This window comes from Protomyctophum parallelum (assembly GCF_964188405.1).
Source record: "Protomyctophum parallelum genome assembly, chromosome: 4".
Taxonomy (NCBI): Eukaryota; Metazoa; Chordata; class Actinopteri; order Myctophiformes; family Myctophidae; genus Protomyctophum; species Protomyctophum parallelum.
The window spans coordinates 47,035,927-47,049,956 of NC_139700.1; the positions used below are offsets into that span (position 1 = coordinate 47,035,927).

Here is a 14,030-nt window from a genome sequence, read left to right on the forward strand (position 1 = left end):
TACTGTAGTCAGAGGAAGGACTAGAACCAAGCACATTGGAAGTGAATAACCCATTCCGGGGCTGGAACCCCTTTTGGTGTTCTATATTAACCTTCTGGACGAGAACCCCTCTTGGGGTTCCCATCCAGAATGTACAGTATGTACAGTATTCAAAAAAGAAAAAGTTAATGCTGCCATGTAAATATTTGAAGATTTTCAGAAAACTTAGGTCAGGATTTAGAAGTGTTTTTAGAATCGGCCTCGGTCCAAAATGGGTTAAGGCAGGGCTACTCAACTTAACCCATTTAGACCTGAGGCCGATTCTAAAAAAAGGGCTTCTAAATCCTAACCGTTTTCTGAAAAACCTATGTTTCTATGTCAGTGGTGCTCAACCTTTTCCATGTCAAGGACTCCCAGAATTATCTGTATTTGGCTGTGGACCCCCATCTGAAAATATGTTGTTAAAGCATAACATAATACTTAAAACACCAAAAGGGGTTCCCGTCCAGAAGTTGGCTCAGGGGCCACTTCCAAAAGTTTTTTTAAAACGTTTAGTAACAGACTACACGACTGGTCTAAAAAAAATGAAGGAAACACACAGTAAAAAGCCACATTTCCATCTATAAAGCCAAACCTTAACGAACAAAATACATTAATGATGAAGTTACAAAATGAGTCGTCATTCACAACATGTGAAGAGAACATTACAATGAACAGATTATCGCAGGTTAATAAATACGTGTTTAATACTCAGCTGACATCATCAGGCCACATCACTTTCTCTCGGAAACAAACAATACAATACCTACAATACATTACGATACATTAACCCTTGGACTACCAGTCCCAATTCTTTTGTTTGGGTAACAAATTGGCATATTTTTAATTCATCTTTTTAACATACAAGAAAGATCTGGTGGATTGAAGAGATGTTTTTTTCTTTTTCATTCATTGCAAATGTATTCTCTCGATTCGCCACCAGATGGCGGGAAAGCATCATTATGCTGATTTTGGCTAAAATAGACGGATCTTCCTAAGTCACTTCCGGTTCAACGATCAACAACAACCTGTAGTATTTTGACCCTAGTCAATAGCTTGGCTGGTCCGGATTGCTAAGCTAATGCTATATTTTTCATAACTAAGTCAAATTAACCTCAAATCAACCCCAAAAGATCGCAAAATATCACATTTTTTACAGCGATGCACATAGAGACGGCGCGCGTGCACGATAGCGCACGATCACGCGGATTTCGGCAGTTTTTTGGTAAATTACATCCAACATTAGTGATATTAGCGAAAAAATATAAATTTTTGATCTTTTGACCCCGCGATAACTGATATTGATTGTCATTCCGTTTTTTCCGTTAACGGGAGGTTTAGATTTTTCGATTAATTCCGTTTTTTCCGTGAATTGTAGGCCAAGGGTTAAAGGACCACCTTTCAACCTCTCTTCATATAAAATTGGCCCTCACTAATGTTCATGATAAAACACCACCATTCTTTTCTACTCGGTCTGTGTCTCATAGGAGGGCTGTGGGCAGTTCAGACACCCAGTTCACACTGTTTTGAAATATATTTAGATTTGTATTATCGTGAGAACGATGGCTTCCATTTTTCGCATTGCAACTTTTCAGGAAAAGAAAGCCTGCAGTTTCTATTAGGTTGGATTCCCCATCGGTGATGTCACTGGTGGACGGGTTTCTGAACCGCCACAGCCCTCCTATGAGACACAGACCGAGTAGAAAAATAATTGTGGTATTTTATCATGGTTTGAGGCTTCAACAGGGGGTCCGGGGACCCCTAGGGGGGGGGTTCATCTCCTGCTTTTTCCTCTGCTATAGGGATATCATCTCATATCATTCCTGCTGGCTGCATCTTCCCTTCAGATATAGGGTTGTAAAATGTGAATACAATCAGATGTTCCGCATATTTTTACAGAGACCCCCTCCCCCTAACATCATACAACTTAGGGCTTAAATAATTAAGACATATATGTCACATCACAATATTACGATATCCGACATCCTCTGAGACGATATCTATAGGTTCATATAACGATATCGATATAATATCCATATCGTTTGTTGTCGGGCGGAAACCTCATGTGAAAAAGAGAAAAAGGAAATCAAAAAATGTGAGGGTATTTTTTATATTGTATATTGTATTGCTGTTGTGTTGATCAATAAAAGCTATCGATCAATAATTAATTACTATATGTGGCAATCAATGGGTTTTAAGAGCTGGACGATATCGGAAAATCGACCAAAATAATAAATTAAAATAAAGGCAATATGGTATACTGTACATCCCTATTACGGAGATAAGTGGCTTCTGCCCGACAGCAACGATAGCAAACTACCCTGCAGCAACCCTGCTCCCGGGTCGCTATACTTGTGACTATAGGGATGGAGCTCATTATTTTGTATTGATAACGACCACCTTAATCCAGCCGGGTTCTTATCGAGCCCACTAGCATTTTCTATTATTTTGTGGAAAGACGGGAGACAATAATTTCTTAACCGTGCCAGTATCTTTTACAGCAGTCTAAGGTCTTCAAATACAGTACTTTTCTTACAGGCGGAAGGCTTTTTTCTTTTACCAATACAATAATATTAAAGAAACTGTTAACTGGCCAATATGTGTACAGTCACTTTAAAAGCGTAATTGTGTTTACCCAGACAGCGCTGGTTGGCAGATATCAATACACTTTTAGACCGACCATGTTTGTGCCAGCATAACATGCTCGATAACAGGCTCGATAAGCCCAAAGCTTATTGATAACGGGTACTCAATAAGCCCAAAGCTTATTGATAACGGGTACTCAATAAGCTTGTTGTCGGATTTTTATGGATATCGGTTATCGAGCTCCATCCCTACTTGTGTGACCTCTACTCATTCTTCAGGTGGTCTGCTCTGTGGACGAACACGCAGCGGACGGCCGACACCTGGACCCCCGCCTCAGCAGCTGGACCCCCGCTGTCTCCCCCCCCCCGCCGTCTGGTCAGGGACAGGACGAAGCGGCAGACCCCCGTGTTGGGGCACAGCGAGAACATGTGCGCGCGGTCCGACTCTGAGACCCCGCCGGGCGGGGAGCAGCGCAGCTCCTCCACCAGGTGGCGCAGCATCACGCGCACGTAGGCTCCGTGGCTGACCACCAGGGCGTGGGCGGGGAGGGTCCGCACGCCGTCGCACGCCTTCCCCTCCGCTGCAAACGGTCACAACCAAGAGGTCATCGCCATGTTGGCTTGTGGCGGACATTTTTGGCAACATTCTCTTTTTTTTAATGACCAGTGTTTCTGGTAATAATATTACCTGAAACACATTAATAGATAGCCCTGATTAACAGGTCTGTAACTCTGAGAGTGTTCAAATGGAACCAAACGGGTTCCATTTGAACATTCTTTCCACCGGTTGGTTCGGGTTTCCAATGGTGACCGGTTCAGTTCTTTTTGGTTCTTATTCCATGAGCCAGAGCTCCAATATTGCTGGGAAAACTAGACCTATATGAAACTGTTTATAGGATCAATACAAGTAAATTAATACATGATAACCCTTCCACAGTAGCTTTTTCATATTTTCTATTTTGCATATTTTCCTACATAATGCCTCATTTGCATATTTAAAAATGTAAAATGTGTAATACAACAAATCATTGTCTTCGTGTAAGTACTCAATTGGGGAAGTGTCATGGTGATAACAATCTAATATAGGAATGGTTTTGCCCACTCAATTCATAATATTAACGTTCCAATTTTTGGAGCTCTGGCTCATGGACTAAGAACCAAAAATAACTGAACCGGTTCCTATTGGGAACCAACCGGTGGAAAAGGGGCCTCAGAGTTACATAGTACTAGTTGGACTCCTCATGTGCCCATAATAAACAATTGCCATAGTTATTCTTATGATCAAAATTAGAACATCATAATGGTGTGTAAAACTGAAAGTCTAAAGATCTGCAGATGCTGTTAGTTTTTCTTTTCATACTTTGGGTTATTTGTCAGGTGCAGGATTAAAAAAGGTCAGAGTAAGTAAGTATAGGTCAGTTGTGTAATAAAAACTCATCAAAATATACCATTTACGTATACGTATAACAATTCAGTTCACAATGTGTTCGTTTTGTAAACACACAATACAGTTAGTCATAATTTTAGTTTTTTTTTTTAATTAAATGTTTTATTTGGTTCATAATATAACTAAAGGCTTTCCCCCCCTTGTTTAAATTTTAGTTTTCATTATTCCGTTAGTTTCCGTTAACTAATTTATAATAATAACCTTGCTCCGCTACTTCAGTCTGCTGCTCATCGACCCCCTCAGAGGAGGAGGGGGAGGGGTCGTCGTCGGGCCAACGGTGGTCCGCACACATGCACTGAAGCAGGTGGTCCAGGAACAGTATGACTCGCTCCTTCACCTAGAGAAACAGAGGACGGAATTTGGACGAATGCTGTGCGAAATGCAGAGATGTGGCAGAGATGTTTCAATGTTCTCCCCGTGTAGGGTAGGCCATGTCGCGACTCGCGAGCCCCCGGAAACAGAGAGAGATCGATTTTGTTTTAATTACGTACCCTCGCATGTTCTCCCCGTGTCCCCTAGGGTAGGTACCCTCGCATGTTCTCCCCGTGTCCCCTAGGGTAGGTACCCTCACATGTTCTCCCCGTGTCCCCTAGGGTAGGTGCCCTCACATGTTCTCCCCGTGTCCCCTAGGGTAAGTAGGTACCCTCACATGTTCTCCCCGTGTCCCCTAGGGTAGGTACCCTCACATGTTCTCCCTGTGTCCCCTAGGGTAGGTACCCTCACATGTTCTCCCCGTGTCCTCTAGGGTAGGTACCGTCACATGTTCTCCCCCTGTCCCCTAGGGTAGGTACCCTCACATGTTCTCCCCGTGTGCCCTAGGGTAGGTACCCTCACACGTTCTCCCCGTGTCCCCTAGGGTAGGTACCCTCACATGTTCTCCCCATGTCCCCTAGGGTAGGTACCCTCACACGTTCTCCCCTCGCCTATGGTATAGGTACCCTCACATGTTATCCCCGTATCCCCTAGGGTAGGTACCCTCACATGTTATCCCCGTATCCCCTAGGGTAGGTACCCTCACATGTTCTCCCCGTGTCCCCTAGGGTAGGTACCCTCACATGTTCTCCCCGTGTCCCCTAGGGTAGGTATCCTCACATCTTCTCCCCGTGTCCCCGGGCCTAGGGTAGGTACCCTCACATGTTCTCCCAGTGTCCCTATAGGGTAGGTACCCTCACATGTTCTCCCTGTGTCCCCGAGGGTAGGTACCGTCACATGTTCTCCCCTCGCCTATGGTAGGTACCCTCACATGTTCTCCCTGTGTCCCCGAGGGTAGGTACCCCCACATGTTCTCCCCGTGTCCCCTAGGGTAGGTACCCCCACATATTCTCCCTGTGGGGTTTCTTATTCCCTTATTTGGTACTGGTATAGATGAGATGATGCAAGAAAAATATAGTCCTAAGGATTTTTTTGTCCTCTGTCTACAAGAGATTAATGAGCCTTATAGAGAATAAGGATGACCCTGCAAGAGCAAGTGGGAAGCTGACACACACACACACACACACACACACACACACACACACACACACACACACACACACACACACACACACACACACACACACACACACACACACACACACACACACACACACACACACACACACACACACACACACACACACACACACACACACCTGATTGTGAAGCAGTCGAAAAAGAGCATGTTTTTGGTGCACAGCGAACCTCCCCTGGATAAATAAATAGAGGGAGGCAGCGGCCCACGACTTTACATTTGTCTTCGCCGTGTGCTTACGCACTCTGTGATGCTGTGATGATGTGCACCATCCTCTGGGCCCGCGGTCGGTCACGTAGAAAAGCAACCAGGCTGGATCATTCTGCACTGGGACTGGTTATATTGTAGCGGCCCCGAGCCAGATCAGGTATCTCTCAAATGGAACATCTTCCCTCCCACGCATGCATCGTTGCATACACAATGCTCTCGGATTAATTAAGCTGAAATAGTGACTTTTTAACCCTAGAAGAGAACACTAAACCCGGATGATTTTCACCCCGGACAAGTATTTATATGTTTATGTGATTTTTCATAATGTTGTTGATCTCTGAGGTGGGGGCGGGTCTTTCAGTATACCGTCATGATGCTCAGTGACATCATAGTTCACATGTTCTTTCTTTTATTTTTTCTACAGGCAGGTGTTCGGGAGAATTTCACCTGGGTTTAGTGATGGAGGGTCAAAATAAATAAAGAATAAATAAATCCCATACTTCCACAATGGCCAGTTGATGCAATTATGCAATTCTCACTGTAGCATTATTTGCACAAATAAGGAGTTCCCAGATCCCAGATCCGTTATTTCTTTAACCCTGTAACACCCGCATTAATTTCTACTTGCAAAAAATAGATTTCAACCTTACTACTACTTTGTATTACTGGGACTAAGACTAAAAAATGTTAAAAAAAATAACAAAATAAAGTTTGATGAAAAAATTATAATAATTATATAATAATATAATAAATTAATAATTTACATTTTGGGGATATCTTTCACAATAATGAATAAAACATGTTCTAGACATTCTAATGATCACAAAAAAAACATATATCACAATTATTTTACCTACTTTTATTAGGGTAAAGGTCAAAAGTCTTAGGTTAAAAATCCAGACATTTTTTATTTGTGTGAATTTCAGCCTCTGTGGGGGGTATTTATATGCAAATATCATGACCAATGGCATTGAAATGGCATTGCAATGAACATCACTGATGACGTTTAGGTGGGAAAAAAAGAAAAAAAAAATAGTAATAAAATAAAATAAAATAGTTGCTAAAAAGCAACGCTGGGTCTTAGAGGGTTAAGGGTTTAAATAATAGCTATCCACATTTTCACAGATTTTGCCCAAGGAGCCATGATCATAATTTTTATTTTATTTTATTTTTTCGTGTTGAAATATTAACGAATAGTACCTCAAATTGTTTGTTGATGGTGTAACACAGTTGTTCCCAAACTGTGGTGCGTGCACCCCTTGTGGTGCGCGAGAGCCTTCTAGGGGGTGCGCAACATGAAAAGTCTAATGGTGGCGCTATGGTTTTATTTTAAATATATTAACATATTATGCCAATATATGGCAAGTAATGCAGAATATAGCCCATGCTGCATATATTATGCCATAGTCAGGTTCATATATGTGCAAAAGGAAATATGTGTCTCTATATAGCTTATGCAATTTATATTTCCATGTGCGTCGTCAGTGCTGGGAAGGTAACATAAGTAAAGTACATTTACCTATACTTAAAATATATATTTTTTAGGTATTTCTTAATTAACTGTCAACTGTCAATGTTTCAATATTTATACTTCTACTTCACCAGTTCTCAGTATTGTACTTTTTCAGTTTTCATATAATGGACATAACCAATGATGAAGCCCTATTTTATTTTATACTTTGCTAGCATGAAATAGCCATCAAGCTCACAATGCGTGCACATGATGCAGATCTGCTATTTGTGAAAGATTTGATGAGTGACTGCTGCCATCTAGTGGTACTTGGTGCACATTGCATCCTTTAAGAGTCAGACTCTCGCCCACCACTGGAAGAGGGTCTCAACCCTCCCTGTGTGTTTTCTAATAATTGTTTGTTTGATTGATTGATTGATTGATCTGACTGATTGAAAATTGTACTTAAAGTTTGTACAGTTTGGGTACAGATCAATACAAAAGCTGCTAAGGGGATGAAACCAGAAAAATCACTATATAAAACTTGCTTATACATCAGGGTCTTCTGGTAAATAAAGGTTTACATGAAATCAATTGAAACAATTAACACAAACAGCAATGGTGTGGGCTTGAGATTTTCCCGAGCGGGCCCTCGCTGAGAGCATCGGGGGTTGAAAATGAAGCCCAGTTCGCTCCATCCATGTTTCAATGAACGAGGCGACGGCGTTGGCTGACATTTACGGGGCATGCCGAGCCCACCCCCCCCCCCCCACATTCTGCAACTGCGCCCTAGTGGTGAGCGCCCATCCCCCCCTCCCTCCCCTCCCCTCACTCCCCCCCTCACATTCTGTAACTGGGCCCTAGTGATGGTGGTAAAACGCGGTTCATTCTAAATGTTACATGACTGAAGAGACTTTCTATGTTAAGACAAGTCATGGCCTTATGTCACTCCTTGCATGAGGAGAGAGAGAGAGCCTTTCTATGTTAAGACAAGTCATAGTAGGAACATTATTATGTCACTGGATGAGGGGAGAGAGAGAGAGAGAGAGAGGGCATTTAAAAATAAGAATAAACATCTTGAAAGATTGCGGAGAAATTCAAAATAGTTTAGAAAAATGCATATTTATTTGGGGTCCTTAGCGTATAAATGTTTGAGAACCACATCGGTAATCAGAGAATGATCATGATCCGCATCATGCGGTGTGTGTGTGTGTGTGTGTGTGTGTGTCTGTGTGTGACCTCTGACCTGCTGTGGGGTCTCTCCCTGCGGTGGGGTGAAGTCCGGACAGGTCTGTCCCGCAGCCTGGGCCATGTCCCTGATGTCCTGGACGGGTCTGCCCTCTGCCACACCGAAGCTCTATGCACGCACGCACGCACACAAATTATCATATTTAGATCAGCACATGAGGCGAACTCTTTAAGAAAAGAACCGCCAAAAAAGTGAATCATCCATGGTAGGACTCTCCAAAACCATGGGTGCCATGGGCCGGGTCTCGAAGGGAGAGCTGGTGCATCCATTTTGAATGCCATCAATGCATGGAAAAGGGACAAAATGACATCTAATCAGAGCATTCAATGCTCCACTAGACGCGTTTACTGGGCTACCAAAATGGGCTGCATTATGTGTGTTTGATAACGGCTACCAGCGACCACATGCGTTGTCAACTGACTTACGTGGCCGGTTAAAACTGATATGAGGTTAGGGGACTTACGTGGCCGGTTAAAACTGATATGAGGTTAGGTGTCTTACGTGGCCGGTTAAAACTGATATGAGGCTATGGGACTTACGTGGCCGGTTAAAACTGATATGAGGCTATGGGACTTACGTGGCCGGTTAAAACTGATATGAGGCTAGGGGACTTACGTGGCCGGTTAAAACTGATATGAGGCTAGGGGACTTACGTGGCGGGTTGTAACTGATATAACGTTACCCGCTCAAGACGTTTGCGGCAGTAAATACGCCTATACTTGAGCATTGAATGCTCTGATCAAACGCGATGTCGTCCCTTTCAATGCATCGATGGCATTCTAATCCGCTATAAGAAGAAGTCACGACACTCACCCTCTCCTTGAGTGCAGGATCCGTCACCATCTGCAGGCCAGTGCAACTGGCATTGTGTCTCACTATGGCCTCGGCCGTCTGAGAAAACAACAGCACACAATGTATACGTCACAAGGGGTGATCACACTTAAAGCTGCGCGCATTCATACTCCTCCTTTGGGTGATGACATAATCTCTGCGGTGGTTGGGAAAACTACAGCATGACGTCAACGAGCCGCGGTGATAAGAGACTCACTGCTCACCCCAACACATCTCTCTGTTTTTGAGTGGTGCAACCACTCCAAGGAACAGCAATGTCCGTGTTCACCTATGTGTTGTTCACCTATGTGACATTAATGAAGAGGAGAGAGGAGAGGGGGGGGGGGGGGGGGGAGAGAGTGGCGTTGCACCACTCAGTTCACACAGGTGTGATTTCTTTTTACTAACCACCGAAAAGATGACTATAGCTCATCACCTAAAACTGGAGTATATGCGTGGACACCAACACACGTACATGCTTCACGAAAGAAGAAGCAACGCTGTAAGCACGTTGAGAGTCCATTAAACAAAACATCATGGCTGATCCCGATGATTGTCTGACCTGTCGAGCTCGCTGCATGTCACTGACAAACACGTTGGAGAAGTGGACATCTTTGAGGTACCTTCCCACAGAGTCTGCCTGCTGTAGGCCCGTCTCCGACAGCGGAGAGTCTATGGCCTGGCCTGAAACGCGACACGGCACAACACGAGTCAGCTTGTTGTATAGGCCTGTGACAGAGGAGTGTTGATGCGAAAAGCCTGCATCCTGCATCCTTAGGTCGCACACCTAAAGGCTCATACATAGTCTGGATTTTCGGTGGTTAGGTGACCACCGAACTACAACATGACGTCACGAGCCGCGGTGAAGAGCAAACCTGCACCGCCACCGCTCCAGCCCTTCTCTCTGTTTTTACTCACCACCGCTCAACGTTATTTCAGCTCCGGTGGTCAGCTCACCACCGGAGCGGTGGTCACCTCACCACCGAAAATCCAGACTATGAATAGGCCTTAAGACACACTTAATTGTGTCACATGGTTTCATGACACAACCTTGTTGCATTGGCTGTCTTCTAATAGAAACAGCAGTCTTTTTTTTTCATGAAAAGTTGCAATGCGAAAATGGAAGCCATCGTTCTCACGATAATACAAATCTAAAATCTAAATATATATATTTTTGAGACACAGACCGAGTAGAATACATACAATTGTGGTGTTTTATCGTGTACATTATAGTGAGGACCAGTTATATGAAGAGATGTTGAAAAGTGGTCCATTAAGGCCATTTCTGACTGAATGTTCCCGATCATCTTTTCAACCATACCTTGTAAAATGCCATCTTTGTTGAATTGTGTTTCCCCACTGGAAAACAACAAAACAAAACAAAATCAATAACAGAACAAAAAATAAATCAATCAAATGACAGATAGCCTACTGATAACCAGTGGTGTAAAGTAATTACGTACATTTACTTGTACTGTACTTAAGTACAATTTTTAGGTATTTATACTTCACTTGAGTATTTCCAATTTTCAGTACATTTACTTCTACTTTCGGGGCCAAATATTGTACTTTTAATCCACTACAATTATTTCAAAACTTTAGTTACTTTGGATATTTTAATTTTGATTAAAAAAATACATTAACCACTTCAACCCCGGCCATATACATTTTGGCCATTTGAAAATAGCAGATCTACAAGCTCATGCGTCGCTTGTAGAACGATTTTGTGCAGATTTTGAACTAGAGAAATGGGACATTCTGCAATATGGAATGCCCTGCCTGCTGACCTAAGATGTGCAAAATCACTATCCACGTTTAGATCTCTCTATATTTTGATGCAAATACTTGTGTACTTTTACTCAAGTACATTTTGAATGGACTCGTAATTGGGATAATATTTCGTCTGCAATTAATACTTTTACTTAAGTAAAACTAAAACATATTGGAGTAGGATACTTGATCGTTCCATACCATGCACTGCAACACTGCCACTGACCACGCCCCCTATGAGAGCTTCGAGTTTAAATCATTCATAAGTTCATAGAACTCTGTTCACTAGGGGAATAAATCGATGTGCACACAAAGCAACGCACTCTATGTAATATGAATAATGTGAATAATATGAATTAATAGTCTACAGTCCCTCAAAATGATGCAGCGTATCATAATTTGTTATAGTATAGGACTGGAGGATATAAGAGCACGTGTTTATAATAATAATAATAATAATAATAACAACAAACAACATGAGTGAGAAACAACCCATAATAATTATGAAGAATCTATACTTACTGTCGTACAACAGTCAGGCCGAATGTAAACACTGTCATACTGTCTATCTGCCTGCCTGCCTGCCTGCCTGCCTGTCTGTCTGTCTGACAGGTCGCTGAAATGTACCGTCATAATTCCGGCTATAATTATCCTTAAAGGCACAGTTACCTCTCAGCAGCACCCCAGACAAAGTTTGTAAGTTGCTTGCTTGATTCCTGTTTGTTTTGCATAGGTAGGGCCTATATTTAATAGGCTATAACTGTTATGTTACAAAACAATGGGGCTCAATGGCAGATATTGGTACATCAAAAAAGCACTTTCACCTAGAAACTCCATTCACACTTTTTATCATTCAGTTTAGGCTACTGTGGAGACACCTGCTGGAACTTTTTACTTTGAACTTTTTAACTTTTTTTTACATTCTTTATAATGAGAGTCGATGGAAGAAAGGTCCCATTTTTCACAGTTAACTTTTTTGAGCTCTTATTACTCCGTCATACTTTCACTTTGAAACTTCATTCAAACTTTATAATGTTCATCTATCTTTGAACTTTGAACTTGAAAGTTGTTTTGAAAAAGTTTATACTTTTTAAAATATTTAACTTTATTTATAGTTTTTTCCTCCCATCGACAATGTATGGGATTTATCGCCTAATTAGTGCCAACTTAGAGTGCGGGGCTTCTTTGACTAGAGTGTGGAAACTGAAAATCTTTCCTTGAAAATTTACCAAACGTCCCGGCCAAAATATTCATTTTACACGCATGTTCTTTGGTCATTTTGTAGCCACACATGTCCTCTTTCACACAATGTGACCACCAAAGCACAGAGACATACAGAATGTGAATTACGGCCTTTTAAGTGACACAAATTCAGTCAAGCTGCTCATTGACCTCCATTGTATAATTCTTACGAGGAAATTATTGCGATGACAATTCTTAACTCGCTCTTATAACCACATTTCCGATCGTACCAACACCACAATCGCACATGGTGTACCTCAATATCTCAGGCCACTCACAGCGAAAAAAATATTTGCATTCGACTTTTACTTTTTGCGATATATAGAGCAATTTGTTCGGGACCATTGAAATCTCCCAGGCAGTCATAGTGCTGGCAAGTAGTATTACTAGTAGAACTCTTTTTACTTCCACAGCTGAGAGCGTAACATGGTTTCAGTGTACGCTCTCAAGAGTTAAAAATCTATAAGGCTCCATTTGGTTACCAACTCTCCATCATGTAGCTGCATGGGGACCACCTGGAACCCCCTCAAGGACCCCTGGGGGTCCCCGGACCACATGGGGACCACCTGGAACCCCCTCAAGGACCCCTGGGGGTCCCCGGACCACATGGGGACCACCTGGAACCTCCTCAAGGACCCCTGGGGGTCCCCGGACCACCTGGGGACCACCTGGAACCCCCTCAAGGACCCCTGGGGGTCCCCGGACCACATGGGGACCACCTGGAACCCCCTCAAGGACCACTGGGGGTCCCCGGACCACCTGGGGACCACCTGGAACCCCCGTAAGGACCCCTAGCTGGTTGAAATCCACTGCTCTATGACAATAAGCAATATATAGAGCTATTTATGTAACGTGAAATCACTTCAAGTAGTTAATGCTACCAGTGGCCAGCAGAGGGCAGTGCAGTCCTGTTGTGAGAGTATAGAGGCAGAGAAGTTCAATACGACAGTCATTCCCAAACTTTTTCATGTCAAGGACCCCCAGATTGACACTGATTAGCCCCGCGGACCCCCATTTGACAGAATATATGACAGAGACCCCCATAAGAGAAGATTTTGATGGCTCTAGCAGTGATTCTCAACCCGTTTAAACCCGTTTAATTTCCAGTTTGACATGCATTAGTCCCCCCCCCATTTAATGTAATTTCTATCTCTGAGACCCCCGATTTATATTGCAAAAAAAAACATATCTATGTTAATTTAACTCTGAGAGTGTACAAATGGAACCTAATGGACCCATTCGTGTGTGTGTGTGTGTGTGTGTGTGTGTGTGTGTGTGTGTGTGTGTGTGTGTGTGTGTGTGTGTGTGTGTGTGTGTGTGTGTGTGTGTGTGCGTGCGTGTGTGTATGTGTGTATGTGTGTGTGGGTGTGTGTGCGCGCGCGTGCGTGCGTGCATGTGCATTGTGCATGCGTGTAACTCCACCCAGGTGCAGCGTGTGTCCGTGATGATCCAATAAACTCTGACCAATGACGGACGGACTTTCATGTGACGTAGAGGGTTTAAATAGGGACACGGAAATGCACTCAGAGCATGTTTGGGCTGAGCTGCAGCAAGGTATGTTTGTTTGTTTGATATAACACACGGTTTTATCCACCTTTACACACTGCTATCGTTTAAACATTAGTGTTTTTATAGTACTGTTTATTGTTTATTGCGGCAGAGAATGGACAACAATGTGTTGAATGTTTGTTCTTGAGAAGGAAGGAAACAAACAAAGT

At 42.9% G+C, this 14,030-nt stretch overlaps 2 protein-coding genes across 2 annotated transcripts in view; one reads left to right on the forward strand and one right to left on the reverse strand.

Annotated features, from left to right (window-relative positions):
* The window catches only part of LOC310857938 (fibroblast growth factor 4A-like), a 35,032-nt gene extending 32,032 nt beyond the window's left edge, over window positions 1-3,000 (forward strand). Inside the window, exon 4 of the transcript XR_014569189.1 lies at window positions 2,883-3,000. The gene's annotated coding sequence lies outside the window, so the exon portion shown is untranslated. The remainder of the gene's footprint in view (window positions 1-2,882) is intronic.
* On the reverse strand, window positions 2,868-11,664 carry tigara (TP53 induced glycolysis regulatory phosphatase a; the record flags this gene model as incomplete). The annotated part of the gene is made up of 7 exons (XM_083762840.1): window positions 11,593-11,664; window positions 10,622-10,659; window positions 9,863-9,984; window positions 9,283-9,360; window positions 8,467-8,577; window positions 4,252-4,387; window positions 2,868-3,184 (listed from the first exon to the last, which is right to left on the reverse strand). Exons 1-7 carry the CDS (start codon window positions 11,628-11,630, stop codon window positions 2,868-2,870), a joined length of 840 nt encoding a protein of 279 aa, XP_083618966.1. The 5' UTR covers window positions 11,631-11,664.
* Between the last annotated feature and the right edge of the window lie 2,366 nt (window positions 11,665-14,030).